Raw genomic sequence first — 21,151 nt, 5'->3', positions numbered from 1 at the left:
AGTGCTGGGGATCAAACCCAGAGCCTCACATAAGTCAGGTAAGCCTGGCCACTGAGCTACATCCATAGTCCTAAGTAAACATGTAAAAATATACTTGATGCACATGATGCTTCCAAGGAGGACAGTCACAGTTCTATCATCTATGTATATATGTATGTATGTATGTATGTATCTATCTATCTATCTATCTATCTATTTTTTTGGTGGTGGTGGTACTGGGGATTGAATCCAGGAATACTCTATACCCAAGCTACACCCCAGCCCTTTTTATTTTGAAATAGTCTCACTAAGTTGCTGAGACTGGCCTTGAACCTGCGACATTTCTGTCTTAGTCTCCCAAGTACCGGGATTACAGATATATGTCACCATGCCCAACTACAGTCTTGTATATCTTGATCTTTTTGAAGCAGAAAACTCTCCCTATGAGCTGGATCTACTTATTTTAATAATTCTATAATGAGAACTACACATACTTTCTCCTCTCCCAGTGTCACATGGTAGAATTAATTATGTATCATCCTATCTGTCTAATAAGATAATCAAAATAATAAATGTAGATTAGATGCTTTGTTCTCAGCAAGTGCCCATAAAATAACAGCAGGAGGCTGGGCGTGGTGGCCCACGCTTGTAATCTCCATGCTTGGGAGGTGGAGACAGGAGGGAGACAGGAGGATTGCACTGGTTTGGAGCCAGCCTCGCTGGCTTAAGAGACCCTGTTTCCAAATAAAAATATAAAATAGGTCTGGGAGTATAGCCCGGAGGTAGAAGGGCTTCCACCAAAAAAAAAAATAATAATAATAAAATAAAATAAAATTAAAAAAATATAAAAATAGGTATGGGAGTGTAGCCTGGAGGTAGAAGGGTTTCCAGGAACTCCAGTACCACACACACACACACACACACACACACAAAAAAAAAAAAAAAAAAAAAAACCCAACAAAACAAAACAAAAACCCAGCAGGAGGTGTGACCCAAACTATGTATTTATCACCTGAAGATCAACACCTTCTCTCTTTTTTTTTCTTTTTTTTTTTGCAGTACTAGGGATGGAACCTAGGGGCATTCTATCTCTGAGCTATACTCCAGCCCTATTTTTATTCTTTATTTTGAAACAAGGTCTTACTGAGTTGCAAAGGGCCTTACTAAGTAACTGAGGCTGGCTGCAAACCTGTGATCCTACTGTCTCAGCTTCCCAAGTACTAGGATTAAAAGCATGCACCACCATGCCCAGCCATCTTCTCTCTTTTTTTAAAGATTTTCCCAGGATATGTCATCTACTCTCAGGGGTTCAACAAGATGACTCCAACATCTATATCTGCAATCCAGGTCTCTCTGCAAGTTCCAGACCAGTTTGTCTAACATTTTAATAGATATTTCTACATACCTCACATGCAACAGGTCTCCCACTAAATTAATCTTAGGGCTGTGGTTAGCCAATATGACATATTTGTGATCGCGAGAAAGATGTGCTCCTTTATTCTGGCAGATGAAGCTCCAGGCCAGGACACAAGCTACTAGGCAGAAGGGCTGGATTTGTCTCTACTCTGTCACCTCAGCCGGGTAGGAGAACTCAGTCAACAGTGTAAACCTTATAGAGCTTTGTATGGTGAGTCTAGATCATTGCCCCGCCCCACAATCTTCTACCTTTTCCCTTCTTCCCCTCTCTTAGAGGAAGAAAATGCAATCTGATTTGTTCCCTAAAGCCAGAAGCGTGTATATCACCCTTGACTCCTTACATTTCCTCGTCTTTCACAGCCAGACTGTTGATTCTGCCTGCCTCCTTCACGCTATCATTTCTGCCAACACACTATGCCCAACAGTTTTATTGCTTCCCGCCTGGGTTACTATGGTGAGCTTCGGCTTTCAACTCCACTCTTGTCCCCTGCAGTGCAGGCAGACACCAGGAAGCCAGGGCTCTTTCTAAAATGCAAATCTGATTGTGCCCTTCAATGCCCTCACATCTTTCCATGGTTCTTGATGGAACATCTAAGACACAGAAGACCCAGTCCTATTCTCTAATCTTCTCTTTCACAAGATTTTCCCTTAAATGTCAGCTCTAGCAAAAGAAAGCAAATGCTCAGTTTCTCAAATGTGCCTGACAGTCTTGGTCCTTAGGCTTTTGCATTTTTCTCTGCCCCAAACAATCTGCATTATACTTTCGCCTGATTGACTAGCACTCACGCTTGGTTTTAGCCAACTTTTAAAAAATATCTAGTGAGCTTCTGTAATGTCCTGCACACTCAAAAATCACAGTCCTCCTAGGAGGAAACAGAAAGTAAACAAGTAAATTATATGTCAGAGTGTGGTAAGTATGTGGAGAAAGCTCAAGTGTAGAGAGGAAGGGAGCATCAGCAACACATGAGGACTGGGTTGCAGCACATTTAAAAGAGGGTAGGTGTTTTAGTCAGCATCTCCACTGTGGTGACCAAAGTATCCGACAAGCGCAACTTCAAGGAGGAAAGATTTATTTGGGCTCCTGGCTTCAGAAGTTTGGTCCATGGTACCGGCTCTAAGGCAGACGTATCATCGCAGTGGGCATTGTAGAGGAAAGCTACCTAGATCATGGTAGCTGGGAAGCAGAGAGGGAGGGCTGGGCAGGGACAGACACAGTCCTCGAGGTCACACCCCTAGGGACTCACCTCTTCCAGCCATCCCTTACCTGGGATTTATAGTTATATAATAAATCCATTTATTTATTTATCAATCGATTTATTCCCTGATATTAGATCTCTCATTCAATTATTCACCTCTCAGCCTTTTTGCAGTGCCAATACATGAGGTTTTCCAGGGGACAGTCTCTATCTAAACCCTGACAGTAGGGCCAAGGGCACAGACCAGTGGTAGGGCCAGAACTTTGCATGTGCAAGGCCCTGGGTTCCATCTCCAGCAATCTCTGCCTCCCAAAAAAGAAAAATAGGGAAAAGGAAGGAAGGAGGAGAGGAAGGAAGAAGTGGAGGAAGGATTAAATATGGTGGCCATTGAAGGCAAGGTGGCATCTGAGCCAAGGATGAAGAGACAGGGTTACAGTCCCTGTGGATACCTAGGGAAGGGGCATTTCAAACAGTCTGACGGGAAAATACCATACCTCAGGCCTATTGGGGTCAAGGCACTGCAAGGAGGCCAGAGCAGAGTTACTATGGAAGTCAGTTGAAAGGGGTGAAGCTGGAGGGGTTGTCTGGGCCAGACTACGGGGTGCTGAAGCCACCGTAAGGACTTTGGAAGATCTGGAACTGAGAAGCACTCTGCCTGCTGCTCTGATAACCCACTGGAGGTGGACAGGACCAGATGCAGGGAGCCCAGGGATGATATTGTTTCAATGGCTTTAGCCTGCCTTGTCTGCCAGGGTGGCACCTGCTCTGGAAAATTCTCCTTGGCTTCGTGACTTTAGATCACTAGCTTCCTGGCACTTGATATTCTCATGACAGAAGTTGTCACAAAATCCCCAAATTGCCCACTTCTTCTGTGGCATCTCCATTAGATTATAAAACTCCAGGAGGGCAGAATCCACATGTATCTCATACACAGTCCCAGGACCTGCACTTTGCAGGGGAGGGGCTCAATGCACTTTGTCAGATAAATGACTGAACTCCACAACAACTGAAGAGCACTAAGTCTTACCAAAAATGCTGACACTCAGTAGAGAAGTCAATTTTTGGTTACTGAGCTCAGTGTTGATTAGTAATATACATTACTGACAGAAGAAACACTGGAGGGGGGGTCAGAGAAAAAGATAAGGGAACTCACACAGGTATAAGATGGAAACCAGCAAGCAAAGGCAGGAACTTAAAACAACGTGTCTTTTAAAATTTTAATTGAAAATAACTGTCTATATATAGGAGATACCATGTGTTTGGACGATGTATATATTATAAATTGATCAAATCAGGCAATGCACATATTCATCACCTCTATACTTAGCATTGTTTTGTGAGGAGAACATTTAAAATCTACTCTCTTAGCAATTTAGAAATGCACAATACATTATTATCAACTGTAGATACCTTGCTGTGCAGTAGATGAGAATTTATTCCCCTTGTCTAACTGGAACTTTATACCCTTTGACCCTCATGTTCTTTTTCCTTGACCACCTGTTCCCCCACCAGCCCATGAGAGTCATCATTCTATTCTTCTGAGTTTGACATTTTTAAAGCTTTACATATGGGTGAGATCATGTCTGGCTTATTTCACATATCATAATTTCACTGTTCTAAATGGCTGAATTGTGCATATGTACTACATTTTGTTTACCATCTATCTACTGATCTACACTTAGGTTGCTTCCATGTCTTGGCTACTGAATTGTGCTGCAAAATGAACACAGGAGTGCAGACATATCATTGACCATACTGATTTCAATTTCGTTGTAAATATATAAGTAGTGAGATTGTTAGAGTAGTTCATTTTTAGTTTTTTTTTTAAATAAATTTTTATTGGTGCATTGTAGTCATAGATCTTAATGGGATAAAAAACTTGTGGAGATATACATGCACACATCACCCAATCAGCCCCTACCCAATCCATAACCCTTCCTCCTTCCCATGCTTGGTTTCCTGATTAACTTTGATATGTTTTTTTCTTCCATATATGGTCAAGTTATTTTTGACAAGGTTTCCAAGAACATTTGATGAAGAAAATAATAATATTTTCACTAAATATTGTTGAAAAATAATAACTACATGAAAAAGAATAAAATTGGGCCCTTAACTAATACCATATACAAATATTAACTCAAAATAGATGAAAGATCTAAGTGTAAATCTTAAGACTATAAACTTTTAGAAGAAAACCAGGTCATAAAACTTCACAACATTGAAATTGGCAGTGAATTCTTGGATATGATTCCAAAGGCACAGGCAACAAAAGAACAAACAAACTTCATAAAAATAGAATAATATTGTACATCCAAAGACACTGTAAACAGAATTAAAAGTTACTGATAGAATAGGATAAAATATTTCCAAATGCTATATCTGAACGTATATGAAAATTCCAAATATTAATCCTAAAAATTAGCAACAATAAAAGCAGGCAATACAATTTAGAAATAGGTAAAAGACTAAAATAGATAATGAATCGCCAAAGATTTTTATATGACCAATAAACACATGGATATCACTCATCATTATCATAATATAACTAATCATTAAGGAAGTACAAATAAAAACTATGGTGACATACTACTTAACATTTGTTAGGATGGCTACTTAACATGAATTACATTGCTCCAGCCCTTTACCTTGAGTTTGTTACTATATTTACTTGTAAAATGTGTTTTTTGTAAGCAGCAGGTTGATGGATTCTGGTTTTTAATCCATTTTGCCACTTTATGCCTTTTTATTGGGGAATTGAGGCCATGATTATTGAGAGATAACTTTTAATTCCTAACAAGTTAAGATTTTATTTCTGTTTGAAATACTGTTTATTCTTCTTTGCTTAGCTGTCTGCTGGATGGAAAATCTTGTTTCTCTGGTTTTGGTGTGTAGTACCCATTTCTTCTTTGTAGTTAATCTCTTTGAGTATTTTCTCTAGCACTGGTTTTGAAGACATAAATTCCTTCAGTTTCTGTGTTATGGAAGCTTCTATTTCCCCATCTAATTTGATAGATAGTTTTGCTGGACAGGAAATTTTTGGCTGGAAGTTGTTTACTTTCAGAGTTTGGAATATGTTACTCCAAGCCCTCTGGCTTTCATGACTTGGATTGGGAAGTCTGGAGTGATTCTAATTGATTTGCCTCTGAATGTCACTTGGCCTTTTGTTTTTGTTGCCTTTAAGACACTCTGCTTGGCTTCTACATTGGTCATTTTGACAATTATGTGGCAAGGGGAACCTTTTCTCTGATCCAGTCTAAAGGGAGTTCTATAAGTTTCCTGGACCTGTGTATCAACCTCTTGCTCTATGTTTGGAAATTTTTCTGCTATTATTTCTTTGAAGAGATTATTGATCCCTTTGGTTTCACCTTCTTTTCCCTCTTCTATTCTGATTATTCTTAGGTTAGCTCTCTTAAAATGGGTCCATATTTCTTCAATGTCAGATTCCTGCTGTCTGATTTTTTTCTAAGTTATAAATTATGCATTCGTTTTTATAGTGATCATCTTCTAGGAGTGAGATTCTATTCTCCATGTGGTCTAATTGATTGTTTATAGTTTGAATTTTTGCCTTTACTTCAATGATTGCATCCTTTATTTCTTTTAGATTCTCTCTAAATTCTTTTCGAAAGTCCTGTATTATTTCTACAGTTATATTCCTGATTTGATCTTCTGGAGATTTCTGAATTTCTGTGTTATCAGGTTCTGATATATTGCTCTATTGTTGTTCCTCTTTCCCATGATTTCAGAAGTTTGTGCCTTCTCTGGGTTCTTCCCTGGGTCACCACAACTTCACTTAGTGTGCTCTGAATCTGGAGTTTGTGGTAATCTCAGCTGCCACTACTCCTTTACTGGATTGTATCATAAAGTCTCAGACCCAGGGAGTTAGTCGAGGCTGCATGAGACCATGGGGGTGCCAAACTGGGTGTTTTCCCATGAGGAGCTGTGACTAGGGTATGGTATCTTTGCCACCACTACTCGTTCACTGGGTTTGACTGCAAAATCTCAGACCCAGGGAGATTATCAAAGCTGCACAAGTCCCTGGGGGTACAGTGCTGGGATTTCTCCTGTAGGGCCACAATTTCACTTACAGTTATTGTGCGTGCTGATCTGGAGCTGTTGTGGGTATGGTGAACCTGCTGCCGCTGCTGGCAATATGGTGTCACTGTCACACCCTTGGCCGTGAGGCTGGCATATTTCTTTTCTGGTTTTGAGCTTCATTCTGAGTCCCTGGAAGGCATGATGAGGTTGGCCACTGGGAGTTTTAGATGTTCTTTGCGCTGAAAGAACTGCTGAATTACACCCGAATGATCTGCAGCTGCTCACTTCAGCTCCTTGTTTATCTTTCCTCTCTGGAGCCTGGTGCTGTGAGGTATGATGGCGCCGGTGTGGCTCCGCAATGCAGGCTGGTTTATTTTCTGGTCTCTGGTTGTTCTTCTAGTGTTCTTTTTCTCTGTCCTTTGTGTTTACATTTTTTATTTCTCTGCTGATAGTGTTTTCTGGCTATGAAAAATCTTGATTTTGTGGCGATAGAGATCGAGTGTTAGCAGGACTCCTAAACACTGCTTTTCTCTCATTTTTAGTTTTTGAAAGAACTTCCATATTGTTTTGCACAATGGCCATATTAGTTTAAATCCCCACCAGCAGGATTTAAGGGTTCTTTTTCTCCATATTATCACCAATACTTGTTATCTTTCAACTTTATAATAACCATACAACAATATCATATCAGAACAATATATATTAACAAATAACAATAACATATCAGATAATAATATAACATAACAATAACATATCAGTATAATAACCATTCTGATAGGTATGAGGAGATAATCTATTCTGAGTTTCATTTCCATATCTCTGATGATTAGTGATGTTGAACATTTTAAAATATATTTGTTGGCTATTTGTATGTCTTCTTTTGAGAAATGACTATCCAGGTCCTTTACCTTTTTTAAAATGAGGTAATTTGTTTTTTGGCTATTTAATAGTTTGAGTTCTATTTATATTTGGATATGAACCCTCTATGTGTTAATTTGCAAATATTTTCTCCCAGTCTGTATGTTGTCTCTTCATTTTGTTGTTCATTTCTGCTTTTGCTACTTCAGCCCTAGGGGTCATATTCAAGAAATTATTGCCAAGAACAATGTCATGAGGCTTTCTCCTTTATGTTTCCTTCTAGTATGTTTACATCTTCTGGCCTTACATTCAAGTCTCTGATCTATTTTGAGTTAATTCTTATATACGGTGTGAGATAAGGGTCATGCCTTTTTCTGTATGTAGGTATCCATTTTCTCCAGTGCAACTTATTGATGAGATTTTCCTTTCTTCAATGTATATCCTTGTTAGCAGTTTTGTAAAATTCATTCACTGTAGATGTGTGGGCGGGTTTCTGGTCTATCTATCCTATTTCAGTAGGCAATGTACTTGTTTTTATTCCAGTACCATGTTGTTCTGATGACTACAGTTTTGTACTATGAAGAGCCATAAAAATCTGAAAGGAGGAAGAGTGAGAAAAGAGAAAAGAGGAGGGGCAGGAAATCTCATAGAAAAGGATTAAAGGGTAGTTTCTAGATGTCACCTTTTATACTATCTTGCTTTCATAGCACCATAAATAAGGGAAACAAATTCTACAAGAAGAGAAAAGATCAAATATTTACTACTTCCTAAATCATTGGTATTCTGTCTTTTACCTCCTTTATTCCCTTTGGCCTTTCTTCTTGACAGACCCATGCTAACCAGCATTATAGTCTAAGCTCTCCTGAACCAGTTGAGAATAAGTTAGGAAAATAAAAATAGTCATCAGACTGTGGAAAGGATGCCCTAAAACCAGGTGGAAAGAGTGACCTGTGGAGAAAGGGCATGATAGCTGGAATCAGCTGGTGTTTGTAAAATCATGGCTCTGCCAGTTGCTAGTTAACTCAGCATGTTAGAGTCTTAGAGTTCCATCTCTAAAAGGAATATAATTATACCTATCTGAAAGTAGCTGAAAGTTTTTAAGGTGAATGCTTTTTAAAACTCTAGACAGAGTGACCACTTATGAAAGCTGTTGTTATTCTTTTTTTTTTTTTTTTTGGTACTGGGGATTTAACCCAGGGGCACTCTACTTCTGAGATATACTCCCAGTCCTATTTTATTTTGAAACAGGGTCTCACTAAGTTGCTGAGGGCCTCACTAACATGATGAGGCTGGCCTTGAACATGCAATCCTGTCTCAGCCTCCAAGTACTGAGATTACTTGGAGGATTACTCCACCATGCCTGGATTTGTTATTTTTTATTATGTAATCATATGCAAATGAGAGGCACCCAACCTACAATGCACGCCTTCCATGGGCAGGGAGCTTTCCACCTAAATTCCCATGGGAAGAGTTTCCCCAGACGCCAATACATTAACACACCCTGAGTGAAGCAACAGAAGTTCTCAGTCTATCACCATGAATGCGAGGCTCTGGAAAATAGAATTGTGGCTCATAAACTCTCATTAAAAGCAAAAGCAGACTCAGAACTTTAGAAATTCTGATATTCCATGATGTTTGAATTTCTGGCATAAAAACTTCTTACAGCTAGGAGTAAATGTGGTAAAAATGCAGTCAACAAAGGATGCAGAAAGTAGAGGCTTCGATTAGAGAAATGATGAAATCCAGGACAAGCCATCTAGAAAAAACTGGATTCAGACCCGAACATCTCTCCTGATTAAAGTCTCAAATTCTTATACAAAGAATGACATGATATAAAGACTACTTATATGTTATTATCAAATAATAAATCCCTTGACTAATTTTTCTAACTTTCTGGGGCTACTTATAGCACAGCCCTACTGTACAACTGGGATTGTGATAGTGAGCAGGAATATGATTCCACTCTAGATTCCTATGGTTTCTGCCTCTGCAACTTGGTTACTACCTTCTTTTCTAAGTAGCTTTTTGAAATGCTGTCATTTAAGAGCAAATAAAGAGGAGAGATGGGAATGTTTCAATTAGCCATGACCAACAAGCTCCCACAGGACAACAAGCGCCTGGGTTTTATGCACCTCCCAGGCACTTTTCATCTGCGTGAGCTGCTTGAACCTGCTCATTTCTTGCTTCTGTTTCCTGCAAGGCCTCCAGTTCTACTCACTGGAAAGAAAGCAATGTGCATCCCAGCTGGGCTCTGCCAACATAAGTTAACAAATTCATGCCATGTGGTGGAGATCATTTTACCTGCTATTTCTTTCCCTGATATTGTAAGATACTCACTCTGCTCTCTCTCCTACTGGTACAGGTGGGTCTGCAAAGACTCAGCTGAGTTATTAGTTTTTTGAATACCCGGGCATATGGTGGTGAAGGAAAGAACCAGGGGCCTATTGGCCAAGCAGTGATGGAAACACCCTGGGGTCCTTGACCTGGCCCTGTAGGTGTTTGTCAAGAAACAAAGGGTGAAGTGGTGCTTGCATTGCTGTGCTGCAGGAGCACCTACACTGCACTGTCTCACAATCCAAATTACACAGGTTTCGACATGAAACTTTTAATTGGCAAGTGCAGGGTGAATTTTAGTGGTACTGAGAATATAAACAGAATAATTCAAGCAATAATTCAGATGTGATAGCACAAAATTAAGTAGAAATAGACACATTATTATAGGTATTCAATATGAAATTGACTATGGAGGTTAGGTTGCTAACCTCTCCTCCCCTGTGTAAGCAGTATATCTTCACAGTAGTAAGTAGACAAGTGTGGGTTTGAATAGTCTCAGTCTGACAGATGCCAGGAGGTGAATGGTGCTTTGCCCTGTATCCTTTGTTTCTTTACATCTCTTTTCAAGAGATGTCTTACTTCATTTTTCTGTTCTTTAGAATGAATTTAGAATGAATGCTTCCTAACCCTGCTTTTTTAGAGATGTTTGACCTCTTTTGGCTGTCTTAGTGTGATGCACAAGGAAGAGGCTATCTGGACACCACACCTGAGAGGTCTAAGATTTATGGGTGGGAAGCATGAGGCCAGCTGAGGAGGGGTCTTCAGAGCACTGGGTGTGTGAGAAGTTCTTCAGAAAAGGACCATCCCTACAGAAGTCAATTTTGTAAGGTCTGAATGAGTGAGGGAATGAAATTCCCAGCCTGTGGGCAATGGATATAGCAGGACTAAAGATGAGTAGTCATCTTGCCACAACGATTGCATCTGTGTTATAAAGTAAATGCAAGTCTATGGTATTTCTTTGGTTGGCAGAAATTCAAGGAAATTTTGCAGGAAAATCTATTAATTTCTAGTGTGTGGCAGAAGGTGAGAAATTGATGTTGTTTTCCATAATATGATACTAAAATCATATAGCGTTCTCTAAACATGTCTTCTGAATGGTGGCAACTGTCAATAATTAATTAAATGGCCATACTCCAAGGGACCTTCCCAACACAAACAACTATGTGTGCTAGTGTATTTGAGTTGTAGTGAACGGCAGAGGCACCCGATGTTTCAGTGGAAGGCGATAGAGAGGCAGAGAGCTATGTGTGGACAGAAATATCTGAGAACAACAGAAAGCTCAGGGATGTGCTGTGCAGTTCTCACTGTCCTACAGAGACTTATCATGTGTCATGAAGAATCAGTATTATTTCATTGGGCAAAAATCATAAAATTTTCTTATGGACCAAATAGAGAAAAATATCATTCATGAGTTTGCCTTAGGGCAGTAGAGTCGGCTTTGAATTTCATTATTTACATCCTAGGCATATGATAAAATGCATTTTGCATATTCTTTGCTATAAATGACAAATGTCGCTTACTTCCTCTGAAAAGCATTATTCTGGAATCTGACGCAAGTCTTATTAAATCATTCAGAATGGAATGAACAATAAATATTTGATGACATCCTTCATAAGGTTTCTCGAAAACCCATTTTGAAGAGCCCCAGGGTGTTAACAGTGATCAAATTATGAAATAAAACATTTCCCTTCTGTAATAAAATTTAAGTTCCTGGCTCCTGGAGCAGGAATGGAGTTAAACTCTGAGGTCACATCAGATAACGTCACTAATAGGCTGTTGTGTTTCTACCTCTTGTGTGCCAGGACGAGAGACAAAAAAGAAAAATCTGAACTATGCCTTGAACATGTCAAGATATGTTTAAAAAGAACTTGCAAGAAGAGATGCTGAGAACAAAACTATTCAGCTTCCTTAAAACGTTCTCTGAATTTGTAGGTCAAGGTGAAAATGGTCATGGGCTAAAGCAAGTTTGAGATGAATGCTACAAATAAAGGCAGCAAAAATAGGAAGACTTTCAAATAGGATCTAATCAGCAGAGCTCACAGAAATACCTGTTAGAATAATTATCTGAAGTAGCAACTGATATCACAATTATTTAAATATCAATTACCACAGCAGATTTTATAGCTCTCAGTGAAAAGCTTCAGAATCAAATCATGTTTCCTGAAGCTAAATTTATAATTATTATAAAACTTGGAACTTCTACTGTGCTCCTGAGCTTCATAAAATAAGAGGCATAAGTGACTTGTCACTGTTGCTATGAGACAAATGTTTACATCACACATTTCTGTAGGAGGAAGGAAAATTACAGGTTCTTACCAAGTAATCATCAGGCTTGATTCCAAAAAGTTCTCTGAAGTATCGGAATGCTAGTGGAGCATATGTCTTAAATCTGAAGTCTGGGTAGTGATGTGCTGGGGTCAGATTGCTCCCTTCACTGCAGTTAAAATAGTAAAAAGGAAGCAGAGAGAAAGAACATTAGCAAAGACAATTCTGACTTCAAATTCTAGCTCTATTAGTCCTGGGCCAATTTTATCTCTATGAAAGAGCCTTCAGCTAGTGAAATCTCTCAAAGCTGATGGCATAAAGGCCAATGGCCATCAGGTAAAAACAGATGCTAGGCTGGTCAGGGGGCCCTCCATGGAGGCATTCCCTGCCAATCAATGTACACAACAGCCGGAAGATCCTTCATCACCCCCTGCTTCTCCTTCCTGGGAAAACCATTCTATCTCCCCAGGTGAGTAATAAGACCCAGTGCTTAGTGTGTGGAACAATTTAAAAATGTATTTTTGGGCCATGAATTCTGGATATTGGATAAACATTTGTAACCAGAAATAAGTGAGAAAATTCTTTAAATATTCTACCAAACAGAGACCCATCACACTGGAAATGGATGAGATCTTGATCTGAACTCTTTCTTATATCCAGGTTTTCCAAAAGAGAGACCTCAAATATTTTATGGATTTGAAAACCTGATTTTCATCCCCAAACATGCCACTATCTTTTTATTCCTTTCCCAAGTTAATTTTTTTAAAAATTTTGCAAAATACTTGTGATATATAAAAGATATAACAAATCAGTGAATACCCATGAACTCAAAATGCTGCTTAAGAAATAAAACACCATCCATATATGTGCAGCCCTTTCCTTACTTTTTACTGATAATAGTTCTTAGGAGCATCCCCTGGCTTGAATTTTGATGCTTATCAATATCATTCTCTTATTCTTTGGCATTATACAATATTACATTTTCACTTGACCTTGGACAAACTACTTAATCTACTTATACTAAAAATTTTCATTTTTCATTGTGAAAAATTTTAGCCATGCAATAGAATGAAACAATTCTGTGTAAAGGTGCAAGATCTCTTTGTATTCCACTGAGGATCTATACAAGTTTATCACGGTGTGCTTCTCATGACTATCATACAAACAACATAAAAATACAAAGGCTTTAAGCACACAACTTTCAATCTAGCTGAATCTACTATGATTTAAATTTATTGAGGTCAAACATATTTTGGCACCAGTGCCTGGCACACAGTAAACCATCAATAAGTATCTGTTGGGTAAAAGAATAAATTTTCAGGACAATGATAGTACAGTAAAGTTGAATCTTACATGGAGATTTTATTCAAAAGTCAACATATATCCAGGCATGGTGGTGCACACCTGCAATCTCAGTACTTGGGAGGCTGAGACAAGAGGATTGCAGGTTTGAGGCCAGCCTTAGCAAACTTAGCCAGGTCCCCCAGCAACCTAGTGAGACTCTTTCAAAATAAAAAAATAAAACAGGACTAGGGGTATAGCTTGGATATAGAATGCCCCTGGGTTTAGCCTCCAGTATCACCCTCCCCAAGAAAAAACAACAAATTCCCAACATAACAAAACAACAGAAAATCAACATGTAAGGTAAAAATACAGCATGGTAAAAAAAAAAAAAGATCACCAATGAAAACTATTTAGGAATTATTTATTTAATGTGTTCAGTATAGTCAGTTTTTTCCTGCATACATAGTTATAGGGTTTTTTTTATGGTGGTACTGGGGTTCCTGGAAACCCTTCTACCTCTGAGTTACACTCCCAGACCTATTTTTATACTTTAAAAAAAAATTGGAAACAGGATCTCTCAAGCCAGCACGGCTGGCTTCGAACCTGCGCGATCCTCCTGTCTCTGCCTCCCAAGCGAGGGGATTACAAGCGTGCGCCACCACGCCCGGCTGCATAGTTATAGTTGATTGTTTCTTTTGGTGAGGAGCAGGTTGGCTTGTGTTGTTAGAGAGGTCATCATCATAGAATAAATGCTTGTCGTTAGAGGCTAGGAGCAGCAAGGCGCTCAGGCCGACCTGCGAAGGACAGTCACATCTCCATCCCAGCATGGAACGGTACCAAGGTTATCTGCTTTTTTAAATGGTTGTTTTCCTAAGCAAGTATAGTCATATGTTCTTAATGTTTGTGTGATGTCTTGGCAATGTATCAAAACATTTGCTTATTCCACATTTCAAAATTTATGAAAAGAGCCGGGCGTGGTGGCGCACGCTTGTAATCCCCGCGCTTGGGAGGCGGAGACAGGAGGATCGCGCAGGTTCAAAGCCAGCCACGCTGGCGTAAGAGACCCTGTTTCAAAAATATAAAATAGGTCTGGGAGTGTAGCCCAGAGGTAGAAGGGCTTCCAGGAACCCCAGTACCACCAAAAAAAAAAAAATTATGAAAAGAAATACACTCATCTGTATGTCCCCTGGGATTGTCAAAGGAATAATTCTGGTACTTACATGACATGTAATAATTTATAAGTGTGGGTTATGTAAAAATAAGGAGTAAAAGCACGGAGGCTCACAGTGACCTCTGACATCTCTCTTATGCAAGCAAGTAAAAATAATTTTAATACCAGGGTTCTGAAGTAGGTTGCTTTTAGTGGGATAAGCTTATTGCCAATTTCTGCTTATTTTATACTTTCTATTTCATAAAAAGCAATTCATTCTATTAGAGAAGATTTGCTTCAACATTCAGAGAGGTAAGATAAAACACTCATGTTCAAATTACATCGAGTTTCTCGTTTTTATGTAGTTGGGAACCCTAGATTCTACCAGAGAGGATATAGCATTTAGTATTGCTTTTGTTTCTGGCTAATTAAGAGCTTCATAAGTTGTTCATCTTGGCTTCCATTAGTTATAACAATTTCCCTTGGATTCACATCTTTCTGAAAACTATGTTTAATTCAGTCCTGATGTAGTAAGGAGAGAGTTAGGCCAGGCGTGGTGGCGCACGCTCGTAATCCCAGCATTTGGGAGGCTGAGGCCGGAGGATCGGTTCGCGGACAGCCTCAGCTACTTAGTGAGGCCCTCTGCAACTCAGTGAGACCCGGTTTCAAAATAAAGAATCAAAAATAGGACAGGGGGTGTAGCTCGGAGGTCGAATGCCCCTGGGTTCCATCCCCAGACCCGTAAATAAATAAATAAATAAATAAATAAATAAATAAATAAATAAATAAGGAGAGAGTTAAGACTCCCTGGAAATGAGACAGAAAGACACACTCACATGCAGAATATCTCCAGTTAGAAAATCAAACATTTATTTCTTTAAGTCTATGTCCTATTAACTTGTTTAAAAAACTACCAAGTCACTAAAACTGAAACAAACCAATTACATCTAGCTAGTTTGGGGAGATATTAATCTATGGAGAATAAATTCTGTCAATTGTGGGGCAGGCTTGCCTATGTCAGATAATCAGCAAATTATATTTTATAAACAGAGAAGATGGAAGGGGTAGGCATAATATTTATAAGATAAATTATACAGTGGAAAATTAACAGATTAATACCTAATTGCTGAGGTTATATAATCTCGATTTTCTCTATTTGTATGACTGGAGAGGAACATTCCTGTAAATGAGGTCCATGACACATGACCACTCCTTGTTTTATCTCTTCCAGTAGGTTTTGCATTATGAATTCCCATTTCCTCTGGCTAATGTTAAGACTAGTTTGCACTGGGCATGTCGGCGCACGCTTGTAATCCCAGGACTTGGGAGGCTGAGACAAGAGGATCAGGGGTTTGCAGCCAGCTGCAGCTACTTAGTGAGGCCCTTGGGAACTTAGTGATGACCTTGTTTCAAAACAAAAAGAATAAAAATTAGGCCTGGGTGTGTAGCTTGGGGGTAGAATGCCCCTGGGTTCCAAATGAACAAACAAACAAAACATTAATTTACACTTTGTGGATACCTTGCGTGCTAATTAAAAGCAAGGGCTTTATAGTTCAGGGAGACCTGGGTTCTTGTGCCATCTCTGCAGTTATAAGCTGTGTTTATGAGGCCTGTAAGGAACCTCTACAGAGGAAATGGCAAAGCAAATGGAAATGTCACTGGTGACATGCTCAGCAGGTGGGAATCCCAGACATATGTGGATGGCTGAAGTCATGTGATGATAGGAGAGAGCCGAGCCGAGCTCTTCATGTAAAAAATGAGTTGACCATGTAGTTAAAAAAAGAGATAAATGAAATGACAAAATGAGAAAAATGGGACAAAATGGGAAAAAAGTTTGCAACTTCTTTCACAGCCAAAGGGCTAGACTTTTCATACAGGGTTCCAGTAAACTGAAAAGAAAATGATCCAAATGTTTATTTAAATAAACAGTGAAGCTGGGCATGGGAGCGCATGCCTCTAATCTAAATTTTCTAATCTCAGATTGAAAATCTGAGACAGGAGAATTGCAGGCTCAAGACCAGTCTCAACAACTTGGCAAACTCTCAGGAACCCAACTAGACCCTATTTCAAAACAAACAAACAAACAAACAAAATATATATGGCTGGGAATATATCTTGGAGGTAGAATATCTCTGTGTTCAATCTCCAGTACCACACACACATTAAAAAAAAGCCATGAGTAAGATCATGTACTTTATAGAAATGCAAACATATATGATTTGAACATATGAAAAGATGCTTGTTCTTATAAAATGAATGTCACTGAGAGACCATTTTTTCCTAAAAGACTGGTGAAAATTCAAAACTTGAACGTAGTACCAATAAAACGGGTAGGCTAAGATATTATTAGTGGGAATGTAAATAGATACTTATGCCATGGAGGATATTTTTACCACCTCTATCAAAATTACAAATGTATATGATCCAACTACCGCATGCCTGTAAGTCATCCTGCAGATAAACTAGCACATGTCCAAAACAGCACGTGTCCATGGTTATTCATTGAAAGCACTGTTTGTAACCACAATTAGAAGTAATCTACTTGCCCTCAGAAGAGGACTGGTCAAATTAATGATGATTTAGCTACAAAACAGAATATTATATAGCATTAAAAAGAATGAGGAGAGCCAGGCGGGATTTCTCCGCGCAGAGAGCATCTAAAGCTCCCAGTGGCCGAGCTCAGCACACGCTGCAGGGATTCAGAGTGGAAATCAAAACCAAGAAGAAAAACACCAGCCCCACAGCTGAGGGCGTAGCAGCGGCGCCATATTGCCACCAGCGGCAGCAGCACCGAATTCAGCGAGGCCAGTACAGCTACATCTGCGTACTCAAGAACAGTGAGTCAAATTGCAGGCCACAGAGGAGAAATCCCAGTACTGTACTCCCTGGGACTTGACCCAGTGGGGGAGGGGCGGTGGCAGAGATATCACACCATAGGAGAACGTGCAACCTGGCACCCCCCACAGTCTAAAGCAGCCTCTCTCGACTCTCTGGGTCGGAGACTCTGTGATACAACCCAGTAAAGGAGTAGTGGGGTCTGAGATACTACTGACTCGAGATCCAGAACACCTTAAGTGAAGTCATAGTGACCCAAGGGAAGAACCCAGAGAAGGCACAAACTTCCAAAATCATGGGAAAGAGGAATAATACTGGAGCAATGAATGCCCACAACCCCACAACATCAGAACCCGATAAAACTGAAAATCAGAGATTTTTAGAAGATCAAATCAGGAAAATAACTGTAGAAATAATAGAGGTGCTTCGAAAAGAACTCAGAGAGAGCCAAAAAGAGATAAAGGATGCAATTAATGAAGTAAAGGCCTCAATTCAAAGCACAAACAACCGATTAGAACACATGGAGAACAGAATCTCGCTCTTAGAAGATGAGCAATCCAAAAATGAACGCATAGTTTCTAATCTAGAAAAAAATATCCGACAGCAGGAATCTGATATTGAAGAAATATGGGCCCATTTTAAGAGAGCTAACCTAAGAATAATTGGAATAGAGGAGGGAAAAGAAAGTGAAACCAAAGGGATCAACAATCTCTTCAAGGAAGTAATAGCAGAAAATTTTCCAGACATAGAGCAAGAGGTCGATACACAGGTCCAGGAAACTTATAGAACTCCCTTTAGACAGGATCGGAGAAGAGGATCCCCACGCCACATAATTGTCAAAATGACCAATGTGGAAGCCAAGCAGAGAATCTTAAAGGCAACAAAAGCAAAGGGCCAAGTGACATTCAGAGGCAAACCAATTAGAATCACTCCAGACTTCCCAAACCAAGTTATGAGAGCCAGAAGGGCTTGGAGTAACATATTCCCAATTCTGAAAGAAAACAACTTCCAGCCAAAAATTTCCTATCCAGCAAAACTTTCTATCAAATTAGATGGAGAAATAAGAAGCTTCAATGACAAACAGAAACTGAAGGAATTTATGTCTTCAAAACGAGCACTAGAGAAAATACTCAAAGAGATTAACTACAAAGAAGAAATAGGTAACACACTCCAGAACTAGAGAAACAAGATTTTCCATCCAACAGACAACTAAGATTGGTTATCTGTGGAGATTCATTATTTATGTTAGTCTTTTACCTATCTCTAAAGGGTATTGTTTGCCTTTATTGTTGTTAATTTCTAGGATTTCTAGTTGGAATATTAATATACCTTCAGATATAGCATTTGGAAATATTTTATCCCATTCTATTAGTAACTGTTAACTCTGTTTACATTGTCTTTGGATATACAATTTTTTTTTAGGGAGTTTGTATGAAATCATAACCAAGAAATCACTGCCAATTTCAATGTTGTGAGGTTTAATGACCCAGATTTTCTCCTAAAAGTTTATAGTCTTAAGATTTATATTGCCGGGCGTGGTGGCACACGCTTGTAATCCCCGCGCTTGGGAGGCAGACAGGAGGATCGCGCAGGTTCGAAGCCGGCCACGCGCGCTGGCTTAGGAGACCCTGTTTCCAAATAAAAATGTAAAAATAGGTCTGGGAGTGTAGCCCGGAGGTAGAAGGGCTTCTAGGAACCCCAGTACCACCAAAAAATAATAATAAATAAATAAATAAATAAATAAATAAAATAAAATAAAAATAAATAAAAATTAAAAAAAAGATTTATATTTAGGTCTATTATCTATTTTGAGTTAATATTTGTATATGGGATTAGGTAAGGGTCCAATTTTATTCTTTTCCATGTAATTATTATTTTCTAACAATATTTAGTTAAAAGATTAATATTTCCACCACCAAATGTTCATGGAAACCTTGTCAAAAATAACTTGACAATATAGGGAAGAATTTAGCTCTAGGCTTTTAACTCCAATGGTTTATATATCTGACTTTAGAATAGTACTACACTGTTTCAATTATTGTAGCTTTATATGGTTTGAAATCAGAAAATATATATCTTCTAGCTTTGTTCTTTTTCAAGATCGTTTTGGGTACCTAGAGTCCATATTCCATATTAGGATAGATTTTTTTCTGAAAAATAAATATATAAATATATGATAGTTTCACCTAAAAAATAGAAAAAAAATATTCTCTGGTAAGAAAGCAAAAAGAAATATTGAAATGTTATCTTTAAGTCAGCAAAAGCTTGGTATCAGACAAATGAAACTGTTATGTGAGATTATCATTTTTAATTTTAGATAAATTGCCATAATACTAGATATCAACTACTAAGCCAAGCATGTGAGGGAGGGATAGGGAGAGAATGGGGTGGGGATTGGGTGGGGGCTGACTGGGAAAAGTGTGCATGTATGTCTCCAAAAGTATGTATCCTACTATGATGTATGAATACAGTGCACCAATAAAAATAAATAAATTAAAAAAAAAAAGAATGAGGAAGCCGGGTGTGATGGCGCACACTTGTAATCCCCGCGCTTGGGAGGCGGAGACAGGAGGATCACGCAGGTTCGAAGCCAGCCGTGCTGGCTTAAGAGACCCTGTTTCCAAATAAAAAAAGTATACATTATAGGTCTGGGAACGTAGCCTGGAGGTAGAAGGGCTTCCAGGAACCACAGTACCACCAAAAAAAAAAAAAAAAAGGGGGGGGGCTCCGGGTGTAGCTTCTAGGTAAAATGCCCCTGGGTTCATTCTCCAGAACTATAAAAAATAAAAATAAAAAAGAACACATGGCTTTTTCATCTTATTGTAGATATATGTTCATGGTAAAAAAAAAATTAACAGAAAAAAATTTAAAGTACAAAGAAGGGGGAAAAACTCAGACATAACACTGTTGTGTATGAAAATGTTGCACACTGTTTCAAAATTACCTTTTTTCATTCCATGTTCTATTATAAACATTTTCTGATGTTTAAAATATATTTCTGCTTGAGTTACAACTAAAGAAACCCTAATTATATGAAAAAAGAATGAGGATGCTTAGTATGTACTGACAAGGCGAAATCTCTAAGATAACTTGTTAAGTTGGCGAAGCATGCTTTAGAATGTTATGCACGACATGCTACCATCTGTATAAAAAAGGAACAAATATTCTTTTGGCAAGTATAATGCATAAAAAATTTTTGAAGGAAAAACAAGACTTTAGTAACAGTGACAATTGGAGTTGGACACTAGGTTTAAAAAGGAATAGGAACAAAAGGAACACTTCTTACAGTTTTATTTTTAGAGGCAGGACCAACTCTACCATGTATTATCGTTCAAAAATCAAATAATTCAATGCCAGGTGTGGTGGCGCACACTTGTAATTCCAGCATTTGGGAGGCTGAGACAGGAGGTTCCCGATTCGCAGACAGCCTCAGCTACTTAGTGAGGCCCGCTGCAACTCAATGAGACCCTGTTTCAAAATAAAGAATAAAAAATAGGGCTGGGGCTATAGCTTGGAGGTAGAATGCCCCTGGGTTCCATCGCCAGTAACACAAAAAAATTAATTTTTTTTTTTTTTTTGGTGGTACTGGGGATGGAACCCTTCTACCTCTGGGCTACACTCCCAGACCTATTTTATATTTTTATTTGGAAACAGGGTCTCTTAAGCCAGCAAGCCTGGCTTTGAACCTGTGCAATCCTCCTGTCTCCGCCTCCCAAGCGCAGGGATTACAAGCGTGAGCCACCATGCCCGGCAAAAAAGTTAAATAATTTTTAAAAAGTTAGAGGTTAATGAAAAGTCA

General features: G+C 38.9%; 1 protein-coding gene across 1 annotated transcript in view; it reads right to left on the bottom strand.

Moving 5' to 3' along the window:
* PIP5K1B (phosphatidylinositol-4-phosphate 5-kinase type 1 beta) overlaps window positions 1-21,151 on the bottom strand; it is a gene marked incomplete at both ends in the record, with an annotated part of 194,451 nt that overhangs the window by 119,281 nt on the left and 54,019 nt on the right. Inside the window, one exon of the mRNA XM_080708994.1 lies at window positions 12,135-12,252. Coding sequence (XP_080565120.1) covers window positions 12,135-12,252 — 118 coding nt within the window. The remainder of the gene's footprint in view (window positions 1-12,134; window positions 12,253-21,151) is intronic.

The sequence above is a fragment of the Muscardinus avellanarius genome (assembly GCF_963383645.1).
Source record: "Muscardinus avellanarius genome assembly, chromosome: 13".
Taxonomy (NCBI): Eukaryota; Metazoa; Chordata; class Mammalia; order Rodentia; family Gliridae; genus Muscardinus; species Muscardinus avellanarius.
This window is presented reverse-complemented; position numbering and strand designations above follow the sequence as displayed.